Source organism: Perissodus microlepis, chromosome 17, assembly GCF_051167445.1.
Source record: "Perissodus microlepis isolate ML-2025 ecotype Zambia chromosome 17, ASM5116744v1, whole genome shotgun sequence".
Classification (NCBI taxonomy): Eukaryota; Metazoa; Chordata; class Actinopteri; order Cichliformes; family Cichlidae; genus Perissodus; species Perissodus microlepis.
This window is the reverse complement of record NC_140477.1, coordinates 424,813-448,961: the sequence shown is the minus strand read 5'-3', so window position 1 is coordinate 448,961 and position 24,149 is coordinate 424,813. Positions and strand designations below refer to the sequence as shown.

At 43.0% G+C, this 24,149-nt stretch overlaps 3 protein-coding genes across 5 annotated transcripts in view; 1 reads left to right on the top strand and 2 right to left on the bottom strand.

Annotated features, from left to right (window-relative positions):
• Positions 1 to 1,272: 1,272 nt before the first annotated feature.
• On the top strand, positions 1,273 to 11,010 carry hspa14 (heat shock protein family A (Hsp70) member 14). Of its 2 annotated transcripts, none has more exons than XM_084910773.1 (14): positions 1,273 to 1,401; positions 3,254 to 3,334; positions 4,341 to 4,423; positions 5,000 to 5,048; positions 5,721 to 5,826; positions 6,683 to 6,776; positions 6,869 to 6,973; positions 7,795 to 7,977; positions 8,145 to 8,300; positions 8,568 to 8,670; positions 8,770 to 8,985; positions 9,175 to 9,339; positions 10,696 to 10,763; positions 10,850 to 11,010. In XM_084910773.1, the coding sequence occupies exons 1-14, from the start codon at positions 1,345 to 1,347 to the stop codon at positions 10,926 to 10,928; spliced, it is 1,545 nt and encodes a 514-aa protein (XP_084766899.1). In that variant the 5' UTR covers positions 1,273 to 1,344; the 3' UTR covers positions 10,929 to 11,010. The 2 variants fall into 2 exon arrangements, with proteins under 2 accessions (XP_084766899.1, XP_084766900.1); XM_084910774.1 differs by having other exon boundaries at positions 1,274 to 1,401; positions 7,816 to 7,977.
• A 2,882-nt stretch (positions 11,011 to 13,892) lies between these two features.
• prl2 (prolactin 2) lies at positions 13,893 to 18,870 on the bottom strand. The gene is made up of 5 exons (XM_084910775.1): positions 18,079 to 18,870; positions 17,652 to 17,839; positions 16,983 to 17,090; positions 16,548 to 16,727; positions 13,893 to 14,323 (listed from the first exon to the last, which is right to left on the bottom strand). The coding sequence occupies exons 1-5, from the start codon at positions 18,098 to 18,100 to the stop codon at positions 14,129 to 14,131; spliced, it is 693 nt and encodes a 230-aa protein (XP_084766901.1). The 5' UTR covers positions 18,101 to 18,870; the 3' UTR covers positions 13,893 to 14,128.
• A 4,359-nt stretch (positions 18,871 to 23,229) lies between these two features.
• rint1 (RAD50 interactor 1) overlaps positions 23,230 to 24,149 on the bottom strand; it is a 28,071-nt gene continuing 27,151 nt past the window's right edge. The window contains exons 16-17 of one of the 2 annotated variants that reach the window (XM_084910771.1): positions 23,754 to 23,843; positions 23,230 to 23,310 (exon numbers count right to left, since the gene is read on the bottom strand). In XM_084910771.1, the coding sequence (XP_084766897.1) occupies positions 23,773 to 23,843 (71 nt within the window). In that variant the 3' untranslated portion in view covers positions 23,230 to 23,310; positions 23,754 to 23,772. Of the gene's footprint in view, positions 23,311 to 23,641; positions 23,844 to 24,149 lie in introns of those variants that run through there. The other variant, XM_084910770.1, reaches the window with a different exon arrangement.

Here is a 24,149-nt window from a genome sequence, read left to right as displayed (position 1 = left end):
AATAGAAACAGCTGTTCTTACTGACGGGCCTCTGTTTCCACCCACCCCACTGCCTCCACCAAAAGCAGCAGAGCACTGTGCATCTCCTCTCCACCTGTGACCTCATGATCCACCTGCAGGTAGGTGGAGTCTGGACTCTTGCTCCATGTGTTCAGGTTGCAGGACAGATGGACACCAGCACATCAGTGTGAGGGGACTGCAGGGTCTGGCCTGAGCTACAGAAAACTCCAAACAAGAATCAATAACATAAGCTGTTTGACACTGGCAGAGAATATTTTATATATAAAGTTTATAATAATATAATACAGGGATTATTATAAAGTTTTTACTGGGCACAACCTGCATACTCAGCTCTGCTGGTCAAACCACAAATATAGCTCCTTATTTCTGAATGATTGTGCCACGAGGTTTACTGCCAGTCAGCGTTATTATAACAAAGAGCTGACCAAACAAAAATATCCTTACTTATTGTGTAAGTTTACATATATATATAATTAAATTACTGTGTCTAAATGATATTAAATCTAATTTATGTGTGTGAAGCGTCGTAGCAGAGCCCTGCGTGGGATTATTTCCTGCTGCATTTGCTGCACAAACCCACAGCAGGACTCTGCTTCATAGTTCTACTGAACGGTGTTACTGCAGTAATGAATGCCCGAGGTTTTAAAAGCGCTCTGATGTGATTTATTGTATGTTTACTGTTAATTATATCAACTTAATATGAACTGTTAGCTATCACACAGCAGCAGCTCTTATTCCAGGGGGATTTCTAATTTTCCCAACAACAAAAACATACTGTGTAGTATGGCAGAGCTGCAGTAACAGATGTAATTGTAGGATGGGAATCAGAAATGTTCAGACATTTTTATGTTTACTTTTACTTCGTGAAAATCAGGCTCCGCCCCCAGCTACCTTCAGTCTATTTTGGATGCTTCCCAGCATAATGACTTAGTCACGTACCAGACATTGACACACGTACTTAGTTATAGTCTGAAATATGTTTACAAATACCGGTAATAAAAGAATTAGTGCAAAAGGAGAATCAAAGCGTGTCAGCCATGTACATTTGATTTGTTTCAGTTTCACGTACATCAAACGGAAACGGTCGTTTGTCGCTGTTTCTTCAAAGATATGACTGGTTAATAGGCAACTGCAATCATACAGCCACAAAGATACCTGCAAAACAAATCATGAATACAAACAATGATATTAGAGTAAAAAATAAATAAATAAACATCAGTACATGCTTTTGTTTTGAACTACTCCAAGAAGAAATTCTTCCGGTTCAAAGGTGAGGAGAACCGGATCCATGTTTGTCGGTCTTTTGGGCTGAGGGCTGGCAGCATGTCGGCGATTGGGGTTCATTTCGGTTATACATCCGCTTGTGTGGCGATATTTAAGGTGAGTATCGCCTCATGAAACCTCACATGTTGTTTTTGGTGTGAACATTTACATGTCCTGAAGGATGGCGGTGCTCGATAAGCTGCTGGCAACGTGGATATAAGTCAATGAATTATTTCAGTTAGTTCAGTGGGTAAAATAAGGAGAGAGGATTGCATCCAGATTCTTCATCTCAGATTAATAACTAAGCATTTTAAACTGGGACACAGTTTGGTGCTCCGATAGGACATCGATGCCAAACACATGAGAAAACTGAGTTGTTCAGTATTGTACTTGGACAACATCCACCTCTGACACCACCCTTAGAGTCCAGCTCCACCCCAACATGATTTAGAGATGACCTTAAACTCCTGGATGGCCTTCCCGAAGCCCCGCCCCCAACCTTATAGTGTGGACTGCAGGGTCCAAGTGATTTAAGTGAACTTCCAAGAAAAAGGGTCAAATATGTGGACAGAAACTCGATGATGGTCAAAGTGGCGCTTGCTAAGGAAACATGAACTAAATATTAGTGGAGTTTATAATGTTTATATTTCAGCGTTTGTGTACATAAAGTCACGCAGCTGTGTCAGTGGATGGTACCCAGCAGAGTGATGTGGAGAAGCTGTCCTCTGAGCCCCTGAATGACTGAACTCCATCGCTCAGGGAGAGCTCCTCCACACTCAGACAAAACCAACTTTTCGCCGCTTGTATCTGCAATCTAATTTTTTGCTTTTTTAAAGAACCAGAAATAATAGCGTGAACAAAAAGATCAGATCAAGATGAACAGATTCATGGCATTTCTCAACAACGATGCGCCATCTGGTGGCAGCATAACATTTAGGACACAACATTTGGGTATCAATAAATGTAAAAGAATTAAATTACATGACTAGTACTTCTGGACTAGTGACATCACTGCAGACGGCGAGTAATCGCGAACATCCCTGGTTGAAACTGTCACAGCTGCAAACATCATATTAAACTTTAGAAAGATTAACAATGCAGCGTCACTCAAGTTCACAAGTGTGTAAAGGCAGACGAGTGAATACTTTGGCTGTGTAGTGTAAATCAGACTTGTGCTCCCAGCCTTTGCTTTTTAAAGTCATTAAAGATTACTTTGTCCAAGATTCAGACTAAAGGCGCTGACAGGCTGACGCTTGGCCTGCATACTTGTTACTGTAAAAACTACCCAACTACCCTTTTTTATACAACAGCCTTAACTTGTTACAAAGTGCACAAAGGAACACAGAAACTGCACCCAGGCCACTGCAGCCTTTCAGCATGTTGGGTCTTAAATCCAAGCAAGTTTTAGAAGTTTCACATTTTAGGAAACTTGAAAGCAAAAAAATGAAAATGTTGGAGGCTAACAGGCTTTTTGCAGCTGCATCATTGCTGCGTTCCTGTAATGGCACATGTAGACGATACAAACTAAGTACCACAAACCTTAATTAGATATTACTTTGAGGAGGCTGAACAGCCTCTTGTCTCCTTTCATCTCACGATTACACAAAACCTTTCGTGACTCTCTGATTATTAAGGCTCAGTTCACATTTATGCTGCATGTTAATTTGAGGTTTTTCAAGTAATTCAACAGTAAACCAGTTTAGGACAGTTACGATGTCTTTCCACTCCAGTCAAACAAGTCTTATGGCATGTAGTCAAGGTTCCATGGACCAAGCTGAACTCCTTAAGGAGCCCTACAGGGACTGAAGTCTTCTCTGCTTTTTCACAAAGATCTGCAGCTTGGATTCATACATGAAATATATGTGGATAAGTGAGCCTGGAAATCAGCTGCTGATGCATCTGAATATCCAAGAGTTTTGAGCAAAGTATATATTTAAGTGTTTCTGAATGTATGCTGTGTGTTGTTTAGGATGGACGGGCTGATGTGGTGGCTAACGATGCAGGAGACAGAGTAACTCCAACTGTGGTGGGCTACAGAGACACTGAACAGGTACGACTTTGGCTTCACTTCTTGGGTTTGTGCCTGACCCATGCACTCAGTCTTTCCTGTTAGCACTAAGCATCATATTGGCTTTGCACAATGTCTGTATAGAAGAAATGTTGATGACCAATCAATGAAACATATTGCTAAAATGTTTGCAGTATTAAAAGTAACTGAGAAGTTCCTCTGTTATCACAGGTCACATGTTTCTGTGGTCATGTTCTTGTCATATCACCTTATAGTGTCTAGCATAGATCTGTCTGCTGTTTGGTCTAAGGAGCTTAGAAACAAAAGCGTCTGGACTTCAAGTTGCTTGAAGACGTTTCACCTTTGCGTCTGTCCTTCTTATCCTCCCTCGCTGGTGTCTGATCTTCTTTTCTGTGCCTCTTTGCTGACTTTAAGAACGCCCAATTAGGATAACCGCTCCCTCAAAAGTTCCCTCTAAGCCTGAAGGGAAAAAGAAGGAACACACACATGTAAAGGAAGCACTCAAAACATGCGGTTATCCTAATTGGGCCCACTCACATCCTGGGCCATCTGACCTCAGGAAATCACATGATAGGGTGGGGCCAGGTTTCACAATGAGCTCACCCGAAACCCCGATTGTGACCTACACCCTTTACACACCTTGGCTCATGCGATTAGAGGATCGTCAGGGGGGTCCTTCGTCCCTCTTTGGGGGGGAAACTCCCACAGGGTTTAAATCTGGGACTCTCCACCATTTGACCTTAGAACTGAAGAAGCTTCTCGGATGAGAGGTGAAACGTCTTCAAGCAACTTAAAGAAGTCCAGACGCTTTTGTTTCCAAGCTCCTTAGACTACGATGAGCTGGATGACTGAGAACCTTCACAGACACGTCTGCTGTTTGCTTTTTGGGTTTTTTTGGTTTTGGAACTTGGAGAAGATGATTTTTTTGCATTGAGTTGCAGAATTATTCTTACATTACTGACGGCTGCTTCCTGCACCTGTGAGATATCTACTGCAGCAGCCTTTTAACCTCTGACCTCTTCTGCAGATTGTAGGTATAGCAGCAAAACAGGGACGGGTCCGCAATGCTGCCAGTACAGTCATCAAAGTGAAACAAGTGCTCGGGAGAAGGTGACACAGCTGACGATGTTTTGTTTACAAATGTGAAACCTACATAATATTATTGTAGTTATTAATAACTCACTTTACTCAATTTAATTAAATAACTGGGAGAAAATGTGTAAAAGCAACATTATGCAGCTCTAACATAGAAAATAATGATGATGATGCTGCTTGTTCAGATTGATTGTATCACCACACGTGGACATCAGTCTGGTTTCTCCTCTGGGAAAAACAGTAAACACTGTGGCAGGAATATGGAGGCTCCTGTACTCGCTGCTACATCCAGTCAGACACCTGAGACAGACCATCAGCTGTTACATATGAGAGGATGGCTTTGATCAGAGCCCATGTAGCAGTTACTCAGTGAGCTCCAGTAGAAAATGAAACGGATGTTTTTGAGACAGAAACGACAAAAGTTACATTTCTGACAACATTTGTACTCATGCTGTGATATTTGTAGCCTGAGTGAGGAAGGAACGAGTGTTGTTATTATTTATTATCCTCGACATCCTGTGGACAGCAACTCATAACTGTGTGTGTGTGTGTGTGTGTGTGTGGGTTGTTTCTTTCTCTCTGATTGAAAAGCTTTGATGACCCAGAGATACAAAGGCACAGAACGGAGACCAAATGTCAGGTAGGTTTCAACAACAAATCTAAACCCTCTGAAAGAGCCTGCAGACCAACAGTCAGGAGATCCACACAGTTTGGATCCTGGTGTTTTACAGATGGCAGCAGGCGGTGCTGAGCCAGCTCGTCTCATTTTCAACACTTTTTCTGTGCTCACAGTTTTAAAAAGTTGCCTCAGGTCTTGTTTTATTTAAAGCTGATGATCCATTAATGTTAAACAGCCCTGTGTCACACTTCTCCCTCCTGACTACATCCTTAGATCCCAGGTCCATTTACTGACTCGTATTGACAGGATCCCTCTGATGTTGGATTCAGTAGATAATGAGTGAATTGTTCTGCAGGGATTTTCAGTCGTATGGTCTGTAAAATATGGTTTACAGACTGTGAGCACTTAGAGGAGAAAGGATTTACTGTAAACGATTTACAGATAACTGCAGTTTGTTTTCTTATTTACATTTTACACATAATCCTAACTACACTGGCATTACTTACACTGAGAAGCATTATATGATCATTATTAGTTTTTTAGAAGCTGCCTTTAGCGGCGCACATGCTGAGAGTTTAACTTCCTGAAAATGCCAGTTTATGGTCTGTGAGAGAGTTTCTGTAAAACGATCTGTGATGACGGCACAAAAACACAGTTTGGTTTTTGGAGTCTGAGGATGTTTTGTGTGTTTAGGTTGTCAGCAGAGAAAACAAACCTTTTTATGAGATCACATCAGGACAGCAGCCAAAGTATGTTGCTCCAGAAGATGTCGCAAAGCTCATCTTCCAGAAAATGAAAGGTAAATCTGTTAGTGTGAAAATGTTCTTCATTATTTCCAAGGAGCCAAAGTTTCTTGTAGATTTATTATTATTTTTCATGTGGTCTTTAGTGATGGTCCTCCAAGCTTTCTGCAGCCTTGAGGGTCAGTGTCCTGCAGGTTTCAGATCTCACCCTGGGTCAGCACACCTGATTAGTTCATTACCAGGCCTCTGGAGAACTTCAGGATATGTTGAGGAGGTCATTTAGCCATTTAGATCAGCTGTGTTGGATCAAGGACACATCTAAAACCTGCAGGACACCGCCCCTCGAGGCCTGGGGTTCCCCACCCCTGCTGTTGGTAAAGTCTTACTCAACAAGTACCTGTTATCGCACAACACCACCCCGAGGCGACAAAAAACACTTCATATAAGCTTCATACAAACACGTTTTTGTTTTTACAGTTTATATATTTTTACATATTATTTCTGGGGCAAACGTTGTCAGCTTCTCACAGCATGTGGTCCTGATAATGTGTCAGAAAAGGATTTCCCACCATCAAATCGTCCTCATTGGACATTTGATACTTTTGAAAACTCTCTAATTGACTGACATCAGTTAAGTTTGCATGTCCTGGACGTGTTAAAGTCAAGTGTGAGAGCATCTGTCCAACAGCTGAACCGGGTCATGCAACAGAGCGATGCACGTCTGTTACACAGTGACTGAAAGTGGACTCAGCAGTACTGTAATAATATCCTGGTGTTTGTCATGTGAGCTTGTGTTTCACTTCAGAAGGATGAGATTTTGTAATGTCCTGATACGTAAAGCCTCAGAAATGAATTATGGGTATTCAGTTTTCTGTAAAGTAATCACCTGACTGATTATTCCTGTTTTCACAGAAACGGCTCAGTCGGCTCTGGGAGGCTCGGATGTAAGCGACGCTGTCATTACTGTTCCCTCAGAGTTTGCACATGCTCAGAAGCGTGCTCTTAGGTAGGTGCTGCCTGTAACAATCTGGCCTTTTTATGTCACTTTGAAAATATTCATCTATTTCAGTTTTTAATCGGCACCTCTGTTTCCTTCAGGAACGCGGCTGAAGCTGCAGGGTTCAATGTCCTGAGGCTAATCCACGAGCCTGCTGCTGCTTTGCTGGCCTATGACATCGGACAGGAGTCGCCGTCAGGGAAGAGGTGTGTTTTAGGAAAGGAACACCTCAGATTTCATTATGGTCGCTGGTTTAAAACTGACGTGGTCGGCGTGTACCCGAGCCTACATGAACTCTCCTAAATCTAAGGAGGATGGGACTGCCATTACTTCTACCACCTGATCCAACTGGTAGAATCAGCCTAACATTAGTTTGGGCTCCTCACAGCTTGGGGTCCTTTATAAGCTGTGTTGGCGAGCAGGGATCGACGCTCCTGCTGATCCGACTTCCAGCACAGATGTGAAAGTGTTGAGGTTTGGAAAAAACTTTATCCAACAACATGTTTAAAAAGCTGGAGCATCTAAAATCCTTGTGGGAGTTCTGCTCGACCTCTTCCACTGATACCTGCTCGACTCCACTCGATCGCAGACGTTTTCCATCACAACTGAGTACCACGATGTCCAGGGGTCGTTATAGCAACCCAGTCCAAAGTCCAGTGATGTCATTTGTATGCAAACACAATAAACAGCGGAGGACACGTTAGGCCTGCCGCTCAGTGTGTGGCTCTGTTTAAAATCAGACTCTGGGACCACGGCGTGGTCTCATGAAGGAGACGCTTTTATTACTCATCGAGTGACGCCACTGACTAGCCAATCGGTGGTAGGCTGTCTGCTGATGTCACATTTTCAGATCGGCTCTGATTGCTGGGAACCCCGAAACGAAAAAGCTACCGGGTACTACGGCCAAGTGGAAACCCCCCAGAACCCCACGCACAGCCAATAGAAGTAGTTCATGCGTCAGCTACCAGCAGACAGAGCAGTCACCGTCTGAATGAATTTTCCACTTTTCCATCTTCTTGTCCTTTAGCGATGCGTCCTGTCTCCACAGTCACGTCCTCGTCTACAAGCTCGGTGGGACGTCCCTGAGCGTGACAGTGCTGCAGGTCAATGGAGGAATGTTCCTGTGTCGCAGCGCTCACACTGACCACAGCATCGGAGGAGAGGCTTTCACTCAGGCCTTAGCGCAGCACCTCGCCTCCGAATTCAAACGGTACCAAGTCTGAACGATTTACTAAGAAGGATCAAAGCAAAAGACGAACACACTTCTGGGCAACATCTTAAAGATTTTTCTGTATGTTTGAGTCCGTGTAGCTGTCCTCACTCTGTGTGTGTGTGTGTGTGTGTGTGTGTGTGTGTGTGTGTGTGTGTGTTGTACAGCACGTTTAAGCACGATGTGAGCTCTAATCCTCGGGCTATGTTGAAGCTGATGAATGGTGCAGAGATGGCTAAGCACTCCCTGTCCTCGCTGGGTTCAGCCAACTGCTTCGTTGACTCCCTTCATGACGGTATCGACTTCGAGTGCAGCGTCTCGAGGTGAGCTATTGTGTCGACACACAGGTTGTAAGAATCTGAATATTATCGTTAGCTGAGCCTGAGCTGAAGCTGGACGTGGAACGAAACATTTGAGATAAACGTTTGAAAACATAAAGCTAACGAATAAAAACTAAATGAAATCAATTGAGCAGCAGAATTAAGGGAAAAGTCGTTTGTTAAATGTCTTTTCCAAACACACATTATCAGGATTCTGATAACTGAGATATTTTGTCCTTCGTGACGACCTCTGTGCGTTATTTCTTTCAGAGCTCGATTTGAGCTGCTCTGCTCTTCACTCTTCAACAAAAGCATCCAGCCAATCAAAGCCGTCCTCGAGGAGGCGGGTCTTACACCTCACAACATTAGCAAGGTACGGCGTGCAGGTCTTTACTGATGCATGAGTGATGGCATAGCTGTGTGTTAAATAGAAAAGCCGCTCCTCGATCGCTGCCACGAGTCTGTGTTGCAGGTGGTTCTTTGCGGCGGCTCGGCCAGAATTCCTCGTCTACAGCAGATGATCCGTGAAATGTTTCCGGATGTGGAGCTTCTCAACTCGGCACCTCCTGACGAGGTCATCGCTGTGGGCGCAGCCCTGGAGGCGGGCCTGCTGGTTGGCAGAGATGGCCTTACCCCAGAGGAAGACTCTGTCACAGTGGATGTGTCTTCCATTGACGTACTAGTAAAAGTACTCAGACCTCAGATAAACATTCATCTTGTGTTGCACATGGTCTTTGTTGCATGCACATGAACGTAAATGTTTCAGCTCTGCAGAGCTAGTCTTTGTACACTACTTATGTATTTGTACATAATATCATTCGTTAATACTGTAATCGATTTCTAACCGCTTCTGTCTGACTTTTGTGGTGTGTTGGAGGAGATGGATGAGTCTGGAGCTGAGATGTTCACGGTTCTCCTTCCTGTGGGCACACCCCTCCCTGCCCACAGACATCACATCCTCAGGGGGGACGGAAAACTGTCCTCCCTGTGTTTGGAGATTTACCAGCGATTCATCACAGAGCAGCCGGAGAAGCTCTCCAAGGTAAGCACAAACAAGGCATCGGACGTCTGCTGCTTCTGCTTCCTGTCTGCCTGCTGGTGCAAGTCACAGTTTACGAACTGCTTTAGAAAAATGTCACAAACAAGCTGGGAACCATGTTGGCCAAAAGTCCGGTGACGTCATCTGTTTGCGACACAAACACAACAGTGAGGACATGAAGGTGAAAGCATGCTTGTTAAGCTGATGTTAAGCATCTGCACCTTGTTGCTGAGCTGGACAGAGACGTCCTGCAGCAGTTTCTGAGGTTCATCTGAACATGTTTCTACTCTGATAATATGAGAGAGAGGAAAACTAGTCTAAAGTCTAAGCAGAGACTTCGTCCTCTCCGTGGCCTCGTGCTCCTCTCAGCACTGATGGTGAAGTGTCTCTAGCAACAGATACCCCGTGTTGTCACTTACCTGGACAAGACCAGGTGCACTATGGGAAGAAAGCAAGCCAGGGTTGATGATTTGGCCAATGTTCTCCTGGGAAATCTTGGGTCCATGTGGATGTTACTTTGGCACATCGTACCTCAGCATTCTCTCAGACCACATACACCCTTTCAGGGAAATGTTTTCTCTGAGGTGTTCCTGAGTTTTAGGCTTGGCCTCTAAATTCCTCAGATCGCCATCCATTAAAGCAACAGATGGAGAAACTCTGCGGATCCATGAAGGCTCCACATCGCAGTAACAGGACTCGGTGCCCTCGAGTGGCGTCCACGCTTCAACGCTTCTGAGTGTGTTGGCAGAAAAAGGGGACCAACATATTAATTGGCAGGTGGTCATGATGTTATGACAGGTGTTTGTTCCCACCCTCACCGTGGTGACGAGCTTTGGGACCGAAAGAACAACACATGGAGTTTGCGTGGAGGGCGGCTGACCTGCAGACGGGGTGAAGGACTCGAGAGGAGCTCGGAGAGGAGCTGCTACTTCCCCACATCAGAAGAAGCCAGCTGTGGTAGTTTCGGTACGTGACTAGAATGCCTGGACGATAACATTATGACCAGGTGACGTGTCCTGGGACCTGCGGTGCAGACCCAGGACACTGCGGTGCAGACCCAGGACCTGCGGTGCAGACCCAGGACACTGCGGTGCAGACCCAGGACCTGCGGTGCAGACCCAGGACCTGCGGTGCAGACCCAGGACACTGCGGTGCAGACCCAGGACACTGCGGTGCAGACCCAGGACCTGCGGAAAGATTAGGTCTCGGCCGGCTCGGAGGAGGTGACTCGGGGGAGAGGTCTGGGTTTCTCTGCTTAGGCTGCTGCCCCTGTGATCCAGGATGGATAAGCCGGAGAAAATCATCATTGTTATTAGAATCACTGTCAGGTTCCTGCTTATGTTTGTGTCTGTGTCACAGATTGTTTTTAGAGACCTGCAGCCCACAGAGGAGAGTCACAGCATTGACACTGTGGTGACCATGAAAAGGTACTTCCTTCCTGGGTAACATCAAGAGTCACGTGATGATGGTGATGTTGTTGCAAACATGTATATATTTCTTCTTTATGTTGCAGCGATGGCTCCATTCATCTTTCCTGTGTAGAACAGGGCACTGGAAGGTCAGAGGTCGTCACCATAGCAGCTGCATCGTGACGTGTTTTCCAAAAAACAAACGAAGCATGGTCTCAGTGCGATGTTATTTTCTGTTTTTTACTCAATAAACGTATTAAACGTGCGTGTTTCTGACTCTTTGTTCAAACTGACTTCAGCACGTTTGTCGTCACGTTTGTTCTCTGCTGTAGTTTAATAGCAAACATTTGTAAGCACAGCTAAGACTGAGTACTTGCTTATGTCAGTTATGATCATCTATATAGAGTATGTACCTGAGGAATTCTTGTATAGTTAATAATGAAAATTGCAAGTCGATGTATCCAAGTTGTACAAAGTGTAAATGTTTAAGTGTGTGTTTATAACACACACGACAAATGCCTGACAGTATCCGCTCAGAAAGACCGCAGCCTGATGCTGGACTCGAACTCAGGACCTTCTTGCCGCTGCGCTGCCAGAAGTTGTGTTGTCGTGTCGAATGGTTAAACAGTCTTGGTCCCAATCTCTGGACCACAGCACAGGATGAGCACACACACGTGTTTCGTTCAGCTTCCTGTAGTTGAAACTTAGATCAGCGTACAGATTACTGCTGCTCGCAGACTTGTAGCGTGACTCGCTAATATGATTTCTGCTTTCCACAGTTTGTGAAGCAGACAGGTGAGGTGAAAGGTCATGAAGTGTTCTTCTACAAACAGCCAGGGCTTAAAGTGGTCCTCAACAGACCAGTGCACCGACACACCGAGGCTCTCAGCAGGGAGACGAACTATAATTCATCTTTCATCCTTATCCCCCACGCACGATCTGATATCCTCGTGTTGGTGTTGTTCCCAGATCATCATACTAAATGTTGTTCCAGGATCAACATTGCAAGTGACCAATCAGAATGTTGTGACGTCATACTTTTGCGACTTCGGGAAAAACCGGCGTAAAACAAAAAACTGTACTTAAGCTGCGTGAAACCGCCTCTGTCCGCCGATCAACGGACCCTGACCCTGACCGTAACCGTTTAATAAACGGTAAGCAGAATTGATATTGTCCTTGCAACATTGGAATTTCATAAATGCACGAATGGCTTGGCGCGCAAAAGAATAACGTCACAACAATGTGATTGGTCACTTGCAATGTTGAACCTGGAACAACATTTTCATGATGGTCTGGGAACAACACCAACACGAGGATATCAGATCATCCTTATCCCACTGAAAACACAACGTCCACACAAACAGGAGGATCTTCCTCTGAGTTCCTGAGCATCCATCGAGATCTTCATCAAATATCAAACTGCTGCAAAGCTTCCACGCTGACAGCATCACAGCTGCTGCACATGTGTCAGCTGCACATCAATGATGCAAATTTCCTGCTCCACCAAATCCCACGGGTGGAGCTGCCTATCCTAACCTGTTTTGACTGCACTGCCATAAGGTCAGGATTTCTCTCCTCATTGTTTGAGGTTTTATCGAGCTCTTTGCTTGTTTCTTTTCTTTTTCTCCGCCTGTCCTGTTTGGCTCTTTTGCCATCAGAATTATTGTCTAAAGGCAAAGAACCAACGGATTTACTTTACCAAGTGGACCATCCCAGCCTTGCCGTATTGGTCTATTTGATTCACCTTTTATTGTTTATTTCATTTAATTTTCACTTGCTACACAGACTTGACTGGGGAAAAGGAAAGGGAGAAAGAAAAACAGCGGGGAAGAGGGACGGGGATAATATTATTGTGCAGCACGTAAGATCGACAGCGCACAGTGTGCTTTGAGGTAGGAGCCAAAAAGGGTGTAGTTTGTGTGTGTGAGCACCCGTGTGTACACCTGTGAGCATGAACGCGCTTGTTTTTAAAAGGTTCCTTCATGTAATGATCTGCTAGAGGGTGTGGGGGGGCCACAGCCCCGTCCTCCAGGGCATGAAGCAGGTATGGAGGAGATCCAGGCTCCAGACATCCAGAGGCCCTCAGAACACAAGAGACCAAGGAAGACCAACAGAGGGGCAGCCGCGCCACTGTCCCAGAAAGAGCTGAGGAGAGTCCCAGATGAGGGGTCACTCAGCAGCCGCGGAGCAGAAGCCAGGGGGGGTTGCAGCGACGTGCCCGTGAGCTCCGCCGGCAGCCAGCTGCGCCAGAGTGACCGAGCCCCAGGCCAAGAGGCCGAGGGCACCCCACCCCAAAGTGGCCCGAGTGAGCCCCAGGCTCCAGGCCCCGATAAGCAGCCACCAAGGAGTGAGCCGGTGTGTACCTGGGCGCCCACCCCCGGACACAAAGACCCACCAACGCACCGATGTCTGAGGGCGTCTGCCACCGGCAGGGGGGGTGGTGGGGGGAGATAGGCCTCCAAACCTTGTTTCTTTGCTTGATTCCTAGAAACTTGGTCAGCTCCTTTTGTGTCATTTCTTTGTTTTGAGCTGTTACATGTATGTGTGAGGATGTTTTTAATGCTTTTGGTAAATGTTAAATGGAGCGGTTCTTCCATCCATTCTCTTCCGCTCTTCTTTACCAGGATGACGAGGGCCTGAAGCCTATCACAGGGCAAGGCTACACCCTGGACAGGTCACCAGTCTGTCACACGGAGACAGACTGGTGACTCACATCCCTAACCCACACCTGTGGGCAGTTAAGAATCACCAGTTAAGCGGTTCATTGGTCAGCTGGCTTCAGGAAAACCGTTAAGTCATCATCATCATCATATATGTAAACATGCTTCTTTTTTAATTAAACATGAGAAACCACCAACATGTTTTTCATCCCATAGACTGAAATCAGTAACTTCTCTTAAAATGATTTAACAATCTGCTTCAGACTGTCAGACATATGTAATACTGTCTGTTATCCCTCGATAAATAAATGCTTTAGGTGTCATGTTTTTGTTTTTGTTTATGTCCTTTACTGTCTTTGTTTTTTACGTTTAGTTACAATGTTTCAGATTTATTAGGACAGAACATCTTTAGTATTTGTCATGATGCTGTGATGATGTGACCTCAGTGTATTTCTGCATCTTTTCTGTAGAAACAACAAAAAAGACATGATTTTGAAATATTTATATAATATATTGAAACAGACGATTTACAGGTTTCTCTTATAATAATTAGTGATTCTGTGCATTCATCGCACCCTGTCTGTTGTCACCTAACATTTTCTGAGGATGGAAAACATTCAGACAGACGGGGCAGCCGTTGTATCACTGCAGTCATGATGAGATGTTTCTGATTCTCTATAAGTAGAAAACAAAACCTTCAGCTTTGTCAAGAGTTTCTAGCTTTTAACATCCATCCTCTGGAACAATACGACACTTCAGGATCTTCAGGTAGTTTTGGACCTTGTTGGAGTCTCGGCGAAAGCAGTAGAGGAGCTCGTAGTCTTTCATTAGGCGCCACTCAGCACTGCCTGGTGCCAAGAAAGCCTCAGGAGACATGAGGCTGCTGACAGAGTTACTTAATATTCCCAACATCTGCATCTGGTGTGAAAATAACAAAACATATGGATAAGACAAATTGTTTATGTTGTTGTGTGTTTATTTAGTTTCTTTCACCCACTTAAGTAAAAAAAATTACAAAACAAAGTACTACACAAACATAGACAATCTAAACTGTGCATATGCTAGTACACACACATCAGTGCCTCTGTCTCGCTCTGTGTCTCTGTTTCTGCCCTGGTTGTCATTTTAACTACAGGAAAATAAGCATTTGAACATGAACATGAACACAGAGCTGTGTGAAACATCATAGATTAGACTGCTGCCCTTCACAGGCTTAAATATACTACAAGAACATCTGCTGGTCACCGTCAGTCTGTGCTCACATCAGTGATTACAACAACAGGAGAACGATCTCAAGGCAGCTAGGGTAGTAGTGCATGAGGTCCTTCAACATCTGTCGAACAATGCTCAGGATTGTCTATGAGTCTGTTGTGGTCAGTGCTATCCTCTGTGCTGATGCATGCTGGGACGGCAGGTTGAGGGTAGCAGAGGCCAGTAACGCTGTGGGGACGGAGCTGAACTCCTGTAGGGTGGTGTCAGAGAAGCGAATGTTGTCCAAGATAAAGACAATGTTGGATAACACCTCCCACCCACTCCATGACGTGCTGGCTAGCCACACGAGCACGCTCAGTGAGAGGCTGAGATTACCCATAATCAGTGTTGGGGAGTAACGGAATACATGTCCCGCCGTTACGTATTTAAAATACAAAATATGAGTAACTGTATTCCGTTACAGTTACCGTTTAAAAAGGTGGTATTTAGAATACAGTTACTTTGTTGAAATAAATGGATTAAACTGCGGTACTTTCCTGTTTCATATTGTGGTGGGTCAGGACTGTTTGGGTTTTGTTTGACAGTAGTTCCAGGCGGCAGCGTTACGGTTGCCATGGTTACAGGGTGACGCTCTCTCTCTGCGTGTTTCCTGGGTGAGAGAGCGCCTTTTTGTTGTTGTTGTGCTAAGCTAACAGGCAGAATGCTACAGGCATAGCTCTAAAGAATGTAGCCTGATGGGCAGTGTAGTCCGTGCTGCAGGGAGGATGGACTGCCATACCCGTTATGTGTCTGTGAGCGAGGAGGGAGAAAAAGGAAAAGTAGGAGCTGTCACCGAGCAGAAACGGGAGCTGGAAGCATGTAAATATAATAATAACCACTGCAGCCAAGAAGAGAGCCTGACCAGCCCAGTTGTAAGTAAGCTAAGACTCGACTGTACGCTGTGTTCCTGTTTTCCTCAGAAACAATAAGTTCCGTCGGAGCAGCCTTTCGACGCCTCTCTCTGTCTCTCGCTAGCAGAGTTGACCCCGACAACAAAGTAAAGCTAGTTTTCGGCTACGAGCCCGACACGAACCCGAGGTATTAGCCAGAGGTCCCTTTACTACGGTTCGGAGCCGCGGACCTTTAGTAACAGTAATAAATCACAGCAATAGTACATTCAGGTAGTTGTAAAAAGCATGATAATATATTAAGTAATCCAAAGTATTCAGAATACGTTACAGAATACATTTTGGGGCATGTATTCTGTAATCTGTAATGGAATATATTTTTAAAGTAACCTTCCCAACACTGCCCATAATGCACCACTGATCGACACAGGAAGTCATTCCTGCCTGTGGCCATCTCCCTGTACAACTTCATTGAACACACTGTAAACACTGCAATAGTTACATCTTTTCGCACACGCTCTACTGTAAAATAGCAAATGACAAAGTTCACAGGTTAGAGTCAAATGTCAATCATAAATATTACACCTCTGTAATATTCTTTATATTTATAATTGAGTGATTTGTATATATTAGTGCTATTTCTTAAATTTGTAAATCTGTAACATATTGTGTTGTTTGAATAGTTGAGTCTGTTACTGTTACTGTACTGAGCAACTGTAACCATATAGTGTCCTTATGGATTAATAAAGTATTCTGAATGCAATCAAGCTAATCGTTGGTAACCCTAAACACAAAAGCCTGTGCAGTACCCCCGTTCAACAAAGTGTCTGAAGCTTGTCAGTGACCAGCTGAATCCTTCTGATGAGAACGAATGTGTGGAAGGATCATCTAACATGGAGCTGACAGAGAAACTCAAACTACCACTGAAAGTGTGTACTGCTCATTTCTTTGGGGGACAAATATTTATTTCCTCCGCTGTGTTTTGCACACACACACACACACACACACACACACACACACACACACACACACACACACAGTACCTTCTCAACTACTTTCTGTACTCCTTTCCGTAGCTCATGCACCATATCACTCATTTTAAGAGATTTATTGGAGCTGAAGTCAATGAAGTCGTGGAAGTGCGTCATGCTCTGGTGGAAATGCCACAGAGGGTCCCTCCATGCCACCAGGAGCTTTAGAATCACCTCCGTCAGCTCCTCCCTCTGCAGTGACATACATGTAAATTATGGGTGTGACTAGAGTGGGATTTGTACCACTGAGTGTTACTGTAATATCATAAAGAACAAAGGGAGACAAATGTACAAAATTCTTTATCATTTGAAAGGAAAAAATGTTTCAAACAGATATAATGTTGTTTATGGCAACAAAAGAAAGAACCTGAAACACATGACAAGACTCCAGGTGTAAATATGATGTGCATAGTTGAGAGGGATTAACTTTGAAAAAGGTGAATTTACCGCCATTCTCTGAGCGTTCTCCTTTCCATTTGGGGTGAGGATGTTAGACGTGTGACAGTTGCGACTGACCCGGCCAATCTGATTCTTACTGGGCAGGAAGTAAAGCTCCTGGGAGGACAAACATGAATGAAATGTCAGAGGAAATGTCAGAGGTTAAATATCATCTAATGTGCCTGGAGCACAAAAGCAATGAATGACTTAATACGATGTCTTGCTATCTCTGTATCCTTACTGGTGTCTGTCTATACAATAGATGCGTCTTTATCACACATTCAATTCAGTTTTATTTTATATGGCGCCAAATCTTAACAGTAAACAGCATAGCAGACTATACATGATACAGATTTGTGCCATTTATGTTAGCAAGTGTGGGCGAACTGTGAAAACATCTCGTACAGCTCAGTTAACAGTAAAAAAGTTCATCCTTGCATTTAATTAGACTGAAAAACTGTCTCATCAGGTTGGATTCTGCTGTTCTAACAGAATGACTGTACGTGTATCTAATAAACTGATAATGCAGTGTTTGATTGACTACTTTATGTAAACCTGACAATGTCTCAGTTAAAAGGCATCTGCAGACAGAATATCATATCCTCATGTCACAATCAAGCTTGTTCATTAAATATCGTTTAAAAAGCTTTTTCTGACGACTGCAATGAAGAAACGTACAAACTCAGAGTGAAGGTCATTTGAAATGCCGTGCATTCTGGCTGAGTGTTGGATGACCCGGTCAAACAGGTTAGCCAGGGAGAGGACGTGACACCCAGCCTCGGCATTCGTGCAGAGGGGGGCTGCATCCAGACTGGTCGGCTGACTGCAGAACATCAAGCACAACAAACCTACCAAGACCACAGAGACTGGGAGAGACAAAGGACAATTCAAAACATTAGTCTCAACTGAATGTAATCTATTACTAAAGAACCTACCTTTTGAAAGTGTAGATGTATTTTTTTTTTATATTTAAGGTAAGACGAAAAATCAGGAACTAAAACTCCACTGTAAAGTCACACACACACAGGGACGATTGGATTACATGCAGATAAAGATACAGTCCATCCTTTCACCTCCTTTATGCACAATTCTGTTCCTGAAATACCTGATCGGATGTTTCCAGGCATCCTGCAGAGAAGGAGATCCTGTCTTAGAGCAGAGAGTGCAGATGTGCTCCTATTCCAAGTCTGAATGCTTCATGTGAGGGTCTGACAGTTTCCCCTTTACACTCTAATATCAAAGAGAGGGAGGGTGGGCGGAGAAACATTAATACTGACCTATGCTGTGATTTGGGCGACACAATAATAAATAATAAAACACAGTGTTTCAAAACATGTTTGTCAGTTTTTTTAAAATGCATATTTGTGACAAACTTTTTTTTAATAATATACATTATATAGTGGATGGGCCAGGCTCTTCTACAAAACTGTTGTCTGTAACAGAGCTACACTGCATGAACTTCACTGTCTTCTGTGACAAAAACTGTTACAACACAATGTTATTTCAAGCATCAACTCTGGATTTAAGGTTATAGCACAGCTGAATTCACTAAGCAGAAGTTATGCTTAATATTTGATAAGAGGAAATTTATATCGACTAAATTCAATTCAGTTTCATTTATATAGCACAAAACAAGAATCACTTCAAGGTGATTTAAATGTTCAATAATACTGTGAAAATACAGAGACTCCAGTTTGTGCATGTAAATGGAGAGTCCTCTTCACACACTGAGGTTAATTATGGAGTTCCACAGGGTTCAGTGCTAGGACCAATTCTGTTTACATTATACATGCTTCCCTTAGGCAGCATCATTAGAAGACATAGCATACATTTACACTGCTATGCAGATGACACCCAGCTCTATCTGTCCATGAAGCCAGATAACACACACCAATGAGTTAAACTGCAGGAATGTCTTAAAGACATAAAGACCTGGATGGCCGCTAACTTTCTGCTTCTTAATTCAGATAAAACTGAGGTTATTGTACTCGGCCCTGAAAATCTTAGAAATATGGTATCTAACCAGATTCATACTCTGGATGGCATTACCTTGGCCTCCAGTAACACTGTGAGGAACCTTGGAGTCATTTTTGACCAGGACATGTCCTTCAACGCACATATTAAACAAATATGTAAGACTGCTTTCTTCCATTTGTGCAACATCTCTAAAGTTAGAAATATCCTGTCTCAGAGTGACGCTGAAAAACTAGTTCATGCATTTATTACTTCCAGGCTGGACGACTGTAATTCATTATTATCAGGATGTCCAAAAAACTCCCTGAAAAGCCTTCAGCTAATCCAAAATGCTGCAGCAAGAGTCCTGACAGGGACTAGAAAGAGAGAGCAGATTTCTCCTGTTTTGGCTTCCCTTCATTGGCTTCCTGTTAAATCCAGAATTCAAAATCCTGCTCCTCACATACAAGGTCTTAAATAATCAGGCCCCATCTTATCTTTCAGGATTAGGCTTCAAACTTTCATGGCGGTGTACGCCAGTGTGTTTTGTAAACAGACCCAAAAGCAGACACAGCAGGAGACGGAACTCAATTTTAAATTCAAATCACAACAACAGTCACCTCAGGGCGCTTTATACTGTAAGGTCGACCCTACAATAACACACACAGAGAAAACCCAACAATCATATGACCCCCTATGAGCAAGCACTTTGGCAACAGTGGGAAGGAAAAACTCCCTTTGAACAGGAAGAAACCTCCAGCAGAACAGAATGAGGACTTATGCAAACTTTAAATACTCACCTTACAGTGAAGGTCCTTATCTTTAAATATAACCACTTGTCTTCCTCTTCTGTCTTGTCTTTCAGCATCTCAGAGTGAAGTTATCTCTTCCCTTATTCTTTATCTTTATTCTTTTCCCTCCTTGAGAAATACATCAGCTGTGCCTTTAGCTAGCAGACACAGTGTGCGACAGGCTGCACACAAACGATTTGTGTGTTTGCTGATATTTGTTGAACTTATAGAAAAGCTCCTTTTGAAATCACCAGTTGCTTTGTGCCCCCTCCTCTTCTGTTGGACGGGCTACAAGTCCCAGTCTTGTACCAAAGAGTGATGTCTAACATCGTTGCACAAGTTGATACAGATGCAGTCAAGAGAATTTACCATGGGCAAATATAACATATATAATAGATATAACATCAGGAAATTACCTGTTTTGCAAGTATCTTTATGACTCTGCGTAATTGTACATACTCTGTCTTCTACATTATAATCAATATCTCAAAATATCGTTATATTAATGTTACATTCATTGCAAGTTTTGTTGTCCTCTTGGCCTGATCTTTGAAAAAGTCACATTCAGAATAAAGAATATATGTATAAAGTCCCTTTGCCACATAAGGACTGCAGCTACAACTGTGTGACAGAAATGCTGTTTCTGCCTTAAAATAACTTAATAATAATAATAACTGACACGAGATATGTTTGATATCTGTGTCACAGATTATAGGCCAGCAAGTCATTTACAACCATTTACAGACAATCTTCATTTTTGTTGTTCGGCACAACACCGGCCCATAACATATAAAATTGTATCTACTAAGAAAAAGTAATAATATGACCGATGAGCCTGCAAGTGCATCGGCCCACTGAGCAAATGTCCAGCACGCCAGAAATCTCCCCTCAAATGTCTCAAACCAAAAGTGACCTGTTTTGGAAATCTGAGGAGTAGAAAGTACAGATATCGGTGTTAAAATAAAAAGTTGTCAGAAAAGAAATACTTGAGTCCAGTTACCTGAAAATTCTACTTAAGTACAGTAATGAAGTATTTGTACTTTGTACCACCTCTGAAACTGAAAAACATCCACACTTGACCAGAAGCAGCATGATGTTCAAAGACCTCAGAGTATCACCAACATTTAGCAACTTCACGAAACAATAGAGGAAGTTTTGTTATCAGATTGATTATAGAGTGAATTGATTATTAATTATATAGTTACCTTATTCATTTATTACAAAGCTTCTGATACACATATATACTTCTACTTAAGTAATAATAATGATTGTATTTATATAGCGCTTTACAATTCCACTATTCATTCACACACTGGTGGAGGCAGCTACAGTTGTAGGACAGACTGACAGAAGCGAGGGGCCATATCGCGCCATCGGCCCCTCTGGACAACACCAGTAGGCGGTAGGTGAAGTGTCTTGCCCAAGGACACAACGACCAGGACAGAGAGAGCAGGGGGATTGAACCGGCAACCTCCCGGTTACAGATGAGCGTCCCAACCCCCTGAACCACGGTCGCCCCCAACTTAAGTAGAAGTACAGATAGGCGTGTTAAAAATTTGGGGTAAAAGTTCAAGCACTGATTCACTGATCCAATTAAATGTGAAAAAGTACAGGTACTGAAATGTACTCAAAGTACGACGTATAAAGTAGCTGTTTGAAGGATTTTTCTACCAGCTGTCTTTGTTTGAAGCTAACTGAACCTTGTGCTATATGAATATAATAATAAAATAATATTAATAAAGGAGAATACAGTGGAACCCCGAAATTAACTCGTTCCAGAGGGTCTTTTTCCTTTTTCCATCACCTTTTGAGTGAGGCGATGCTGGCTGAAGACGAAGTTCTTGGTGGAGGAGGAGGTGGTGGAGGTTGAAGAAAGCATGCGTATGCATGCATACATACGTACATGTACATAACATTATGGAATTTAATTTGTTTTGATTTTCTATTTTATCTATTTCGTTACGCGGGCATTTTGCCGTACCACGGGCAGAAATGTTGCCGTTAAGTGCCTCCGTAACTTGAATTCTTCGTTAAATGGGGTAAACCGGGGTTCCACTGTATCAACTTTTGCATGTGAGGGTACCTGGGTCGTTGACCCAGTGTGCTGAGTTTTGCATTATTATTGAACTTGATTTTGTCTTTTTTATTATTATTTCTAGTCTTTGGGGTTCAGTGTTGGAGTTTCTAGTCTTCTGGTTTCTGTCTCTGTGTTGCTCTGACTCCTCTGTCAGCTGTATCTCCTTGTCAAGTCTGCATCTCTGTGTTTCCTGTGTTACTTTGAAAGTCTGTCTCATGTCAGTGTTTCTAGTTTTGCTTCCCTTGTCTCGTTAGGTCTAATTTCTCTTAGCTGTGCTCTCCTCCTGTGTCCCATTCCCTCGTTATCCCTCTGTGTAGCCCTTTGGTCATTTCATGCTCTGTGTTCTGCCTGTTTAAGCCCTTTTAATGTTTCTAGTTTAAGTGAGCTTTCTGTTTTTCTGCCGTGTAGCATTAAATCTGAGTTTGAGTTTACTCCGTGAGTCTCCACTTTGGGTCCACCGATCCTGCCTGTCGCACACAGTACATAACAGGAAGCCTAACATCAGTGGAAACGAGTCATTTCTGTTGTGAACTCCAGCAGATTTTCTGAGTACAGGTTGTTGCCAGTGTTGCCAACTTAGCGATTTGTCGCTATATTTAGCGAGTTTTCAGACCCCTTAGCGACTTTTTTTTCTAAAAAAAAGTCGCTAAAAAGGAGGAGCAGGGTTGGAATTGTGACATTAAAAAAAACCAATAATTGCTAAAAGAAATTTAATTTGTAGTTCTAAATAAACTCTAAATGCATTTAGGACGTTTTTTACTCACTTTATGTCTCTTCCACGATGTTATTTCTCTCTCCAACAACATAGGTTACAATTAGATTAGCATGACCAATTATGCAAATTAGGTGATGACGTCATGTAGCGACTTCTAGCGACTTTTAGGACAACCAATAGCGATTTTCCTTACTGAGGAGTTGGCAACACTGGTTGTTGCTGGCAGACACACTGTGTGATAAAATGCACAAGGAGAGTTTATGAGTTTGCTGATATTTGTTGAGCTGACAGAAATGTGCTGATAGATATTTGGCATTACCTTCCATGTAAAAAAATGTTACTTCCTTTATGGTCCCTCTTGTCTTTAACTGGATTATTGAGACCTTAACTTAAAGACACCTGGACTAAAAATGCTGTTCTGGATCCCTCTGCCCCACTTTGACCATGAGTATAGCACTGTAACCAATGGACAAACTGTATGTTTTGGGTTAAACCTCATGAAATGAAACCATTTTGAAAATGTCAGGAGAAGAAAGTACAAACATTTGTGTAAAAATGTCAAGAGCAAAAGTAAAAGGTTAAAAAAAAAAATCCAGGTAAGAAACACTTACCTGGATGATTGAGCATCAAGACATACCAGAAAATTCCACTGAAGTAGAGATGAAAGAAGTGTGGATCATCTCAGCAACACTCAGTCGGTAATAATACTAATAAACTTTACACCATTACACCATTATGTTACCGAACAGATGTTACGTCTGATCGTAATATTGAGCTTCTGTCAGATGTTTCTCCAGGATGCTTTGAAAACATAAAAATATGTCTTACAGAACAAGATACACAAAATACAGGACATAAAAGTTTTAGAAAGCCTTTCTGTGAACGTATGTTTGAGGACTGATAATGAGTCAGCTGTGGGGGTCTAGATGTCTGAGCTCCTTTTATAATGAGGCAGGTTTTTGGAGCTCTTTAGGTGGTTGGTGTAGACAGAAGTGAGGCCATAAAACCACAACAGTGAACCACAGTGTGATATAAGAACGTAGCTTTGGACATAACAGCTGCAGTGACACAATAGCAATAATATACTGTGTGTGTGTGAGTGTGTGTGTGTGTACACGTCTGCCACAGATTCACTCAGATGTTTGTTGGTGGAGCTGCTGCTTCACGTGACTCTGCTGCACGTTCACCAACACACTCACGTATACAAAGGGCAGACGGTCTTGTGCTGTCACATTCAGACTGACCTGCAGAGTAACAGGGTGACTATTCGTCCATGCCCACAGGGCGAAACGTAATCGATGGACGTAGCTTTGTCCTTTCACTGCACGTCTTTCCTGTGAAGATTGATTAACAGCTTACATTCAGATATTACATTATTCAAATCTTCAAATGAATCTGGATACAGAAAAATAGCAACCTCTGTCATTAATATTTTGGCAGTATATGTTGTTATTGTCAAAGTATTGTGGAGAATTGACATGAGAGGAAGAACAGAAGTGAAAAAGTAAACACCAAAGAATTAACTAGAATTAATTTAGTCCAATAAAAACAACAAAAGTGTTTCAGATCAAATGTTAGACAAATATAACACAAGTAAACACAAAATGCAGTTTCTGAATGAATGCATTTATTTTAAGGGG

Bases quoted from the DNA above. Each gene is read 5' to 3' on its own strand.
- hspa14 (XM_084910773.1), top strand. From the start codon at position 1,345: ATGTCGGCGATTGGGGTTCATTTCGGTTATACATCCGCTTGTGTGGCG. The intron at 5,049-5,720 runs GTAGGTTTCAAC...TTGTGTGTTTAG, and splicing joins GAACGGAGACCAAATGTCAG to GTTGTCAGCAGAGAAAACAA. The intron at 9,340-10,695 runs GTAAGCACAAAC...TCTGTGTCACAG, and splicing joins AGCCGGAGAAGCTCTCCAAG to ATTGTTTTTAGAGACCTGCA.
- prl2 (XM_084910775.1), bottom strand. From the start codon at position 18,100: ATGCCTGGAAACATCCGATCAG. The intron at 17,840-18,078 runs GTATTTCAGGAA...TGTCTCTCCCAG, and splicing joins GCCTGGAAACATCCGATCAG to TCTCTGTGGTCTTGGTAGGT. The intron at 16,728-16,982 runs GTAAATTCACCT...ATGTCACTGCAG, and splicing joins AGAACGCTCAGAGAATGGCG to AGGGAGGAGCTGACGGAGGT.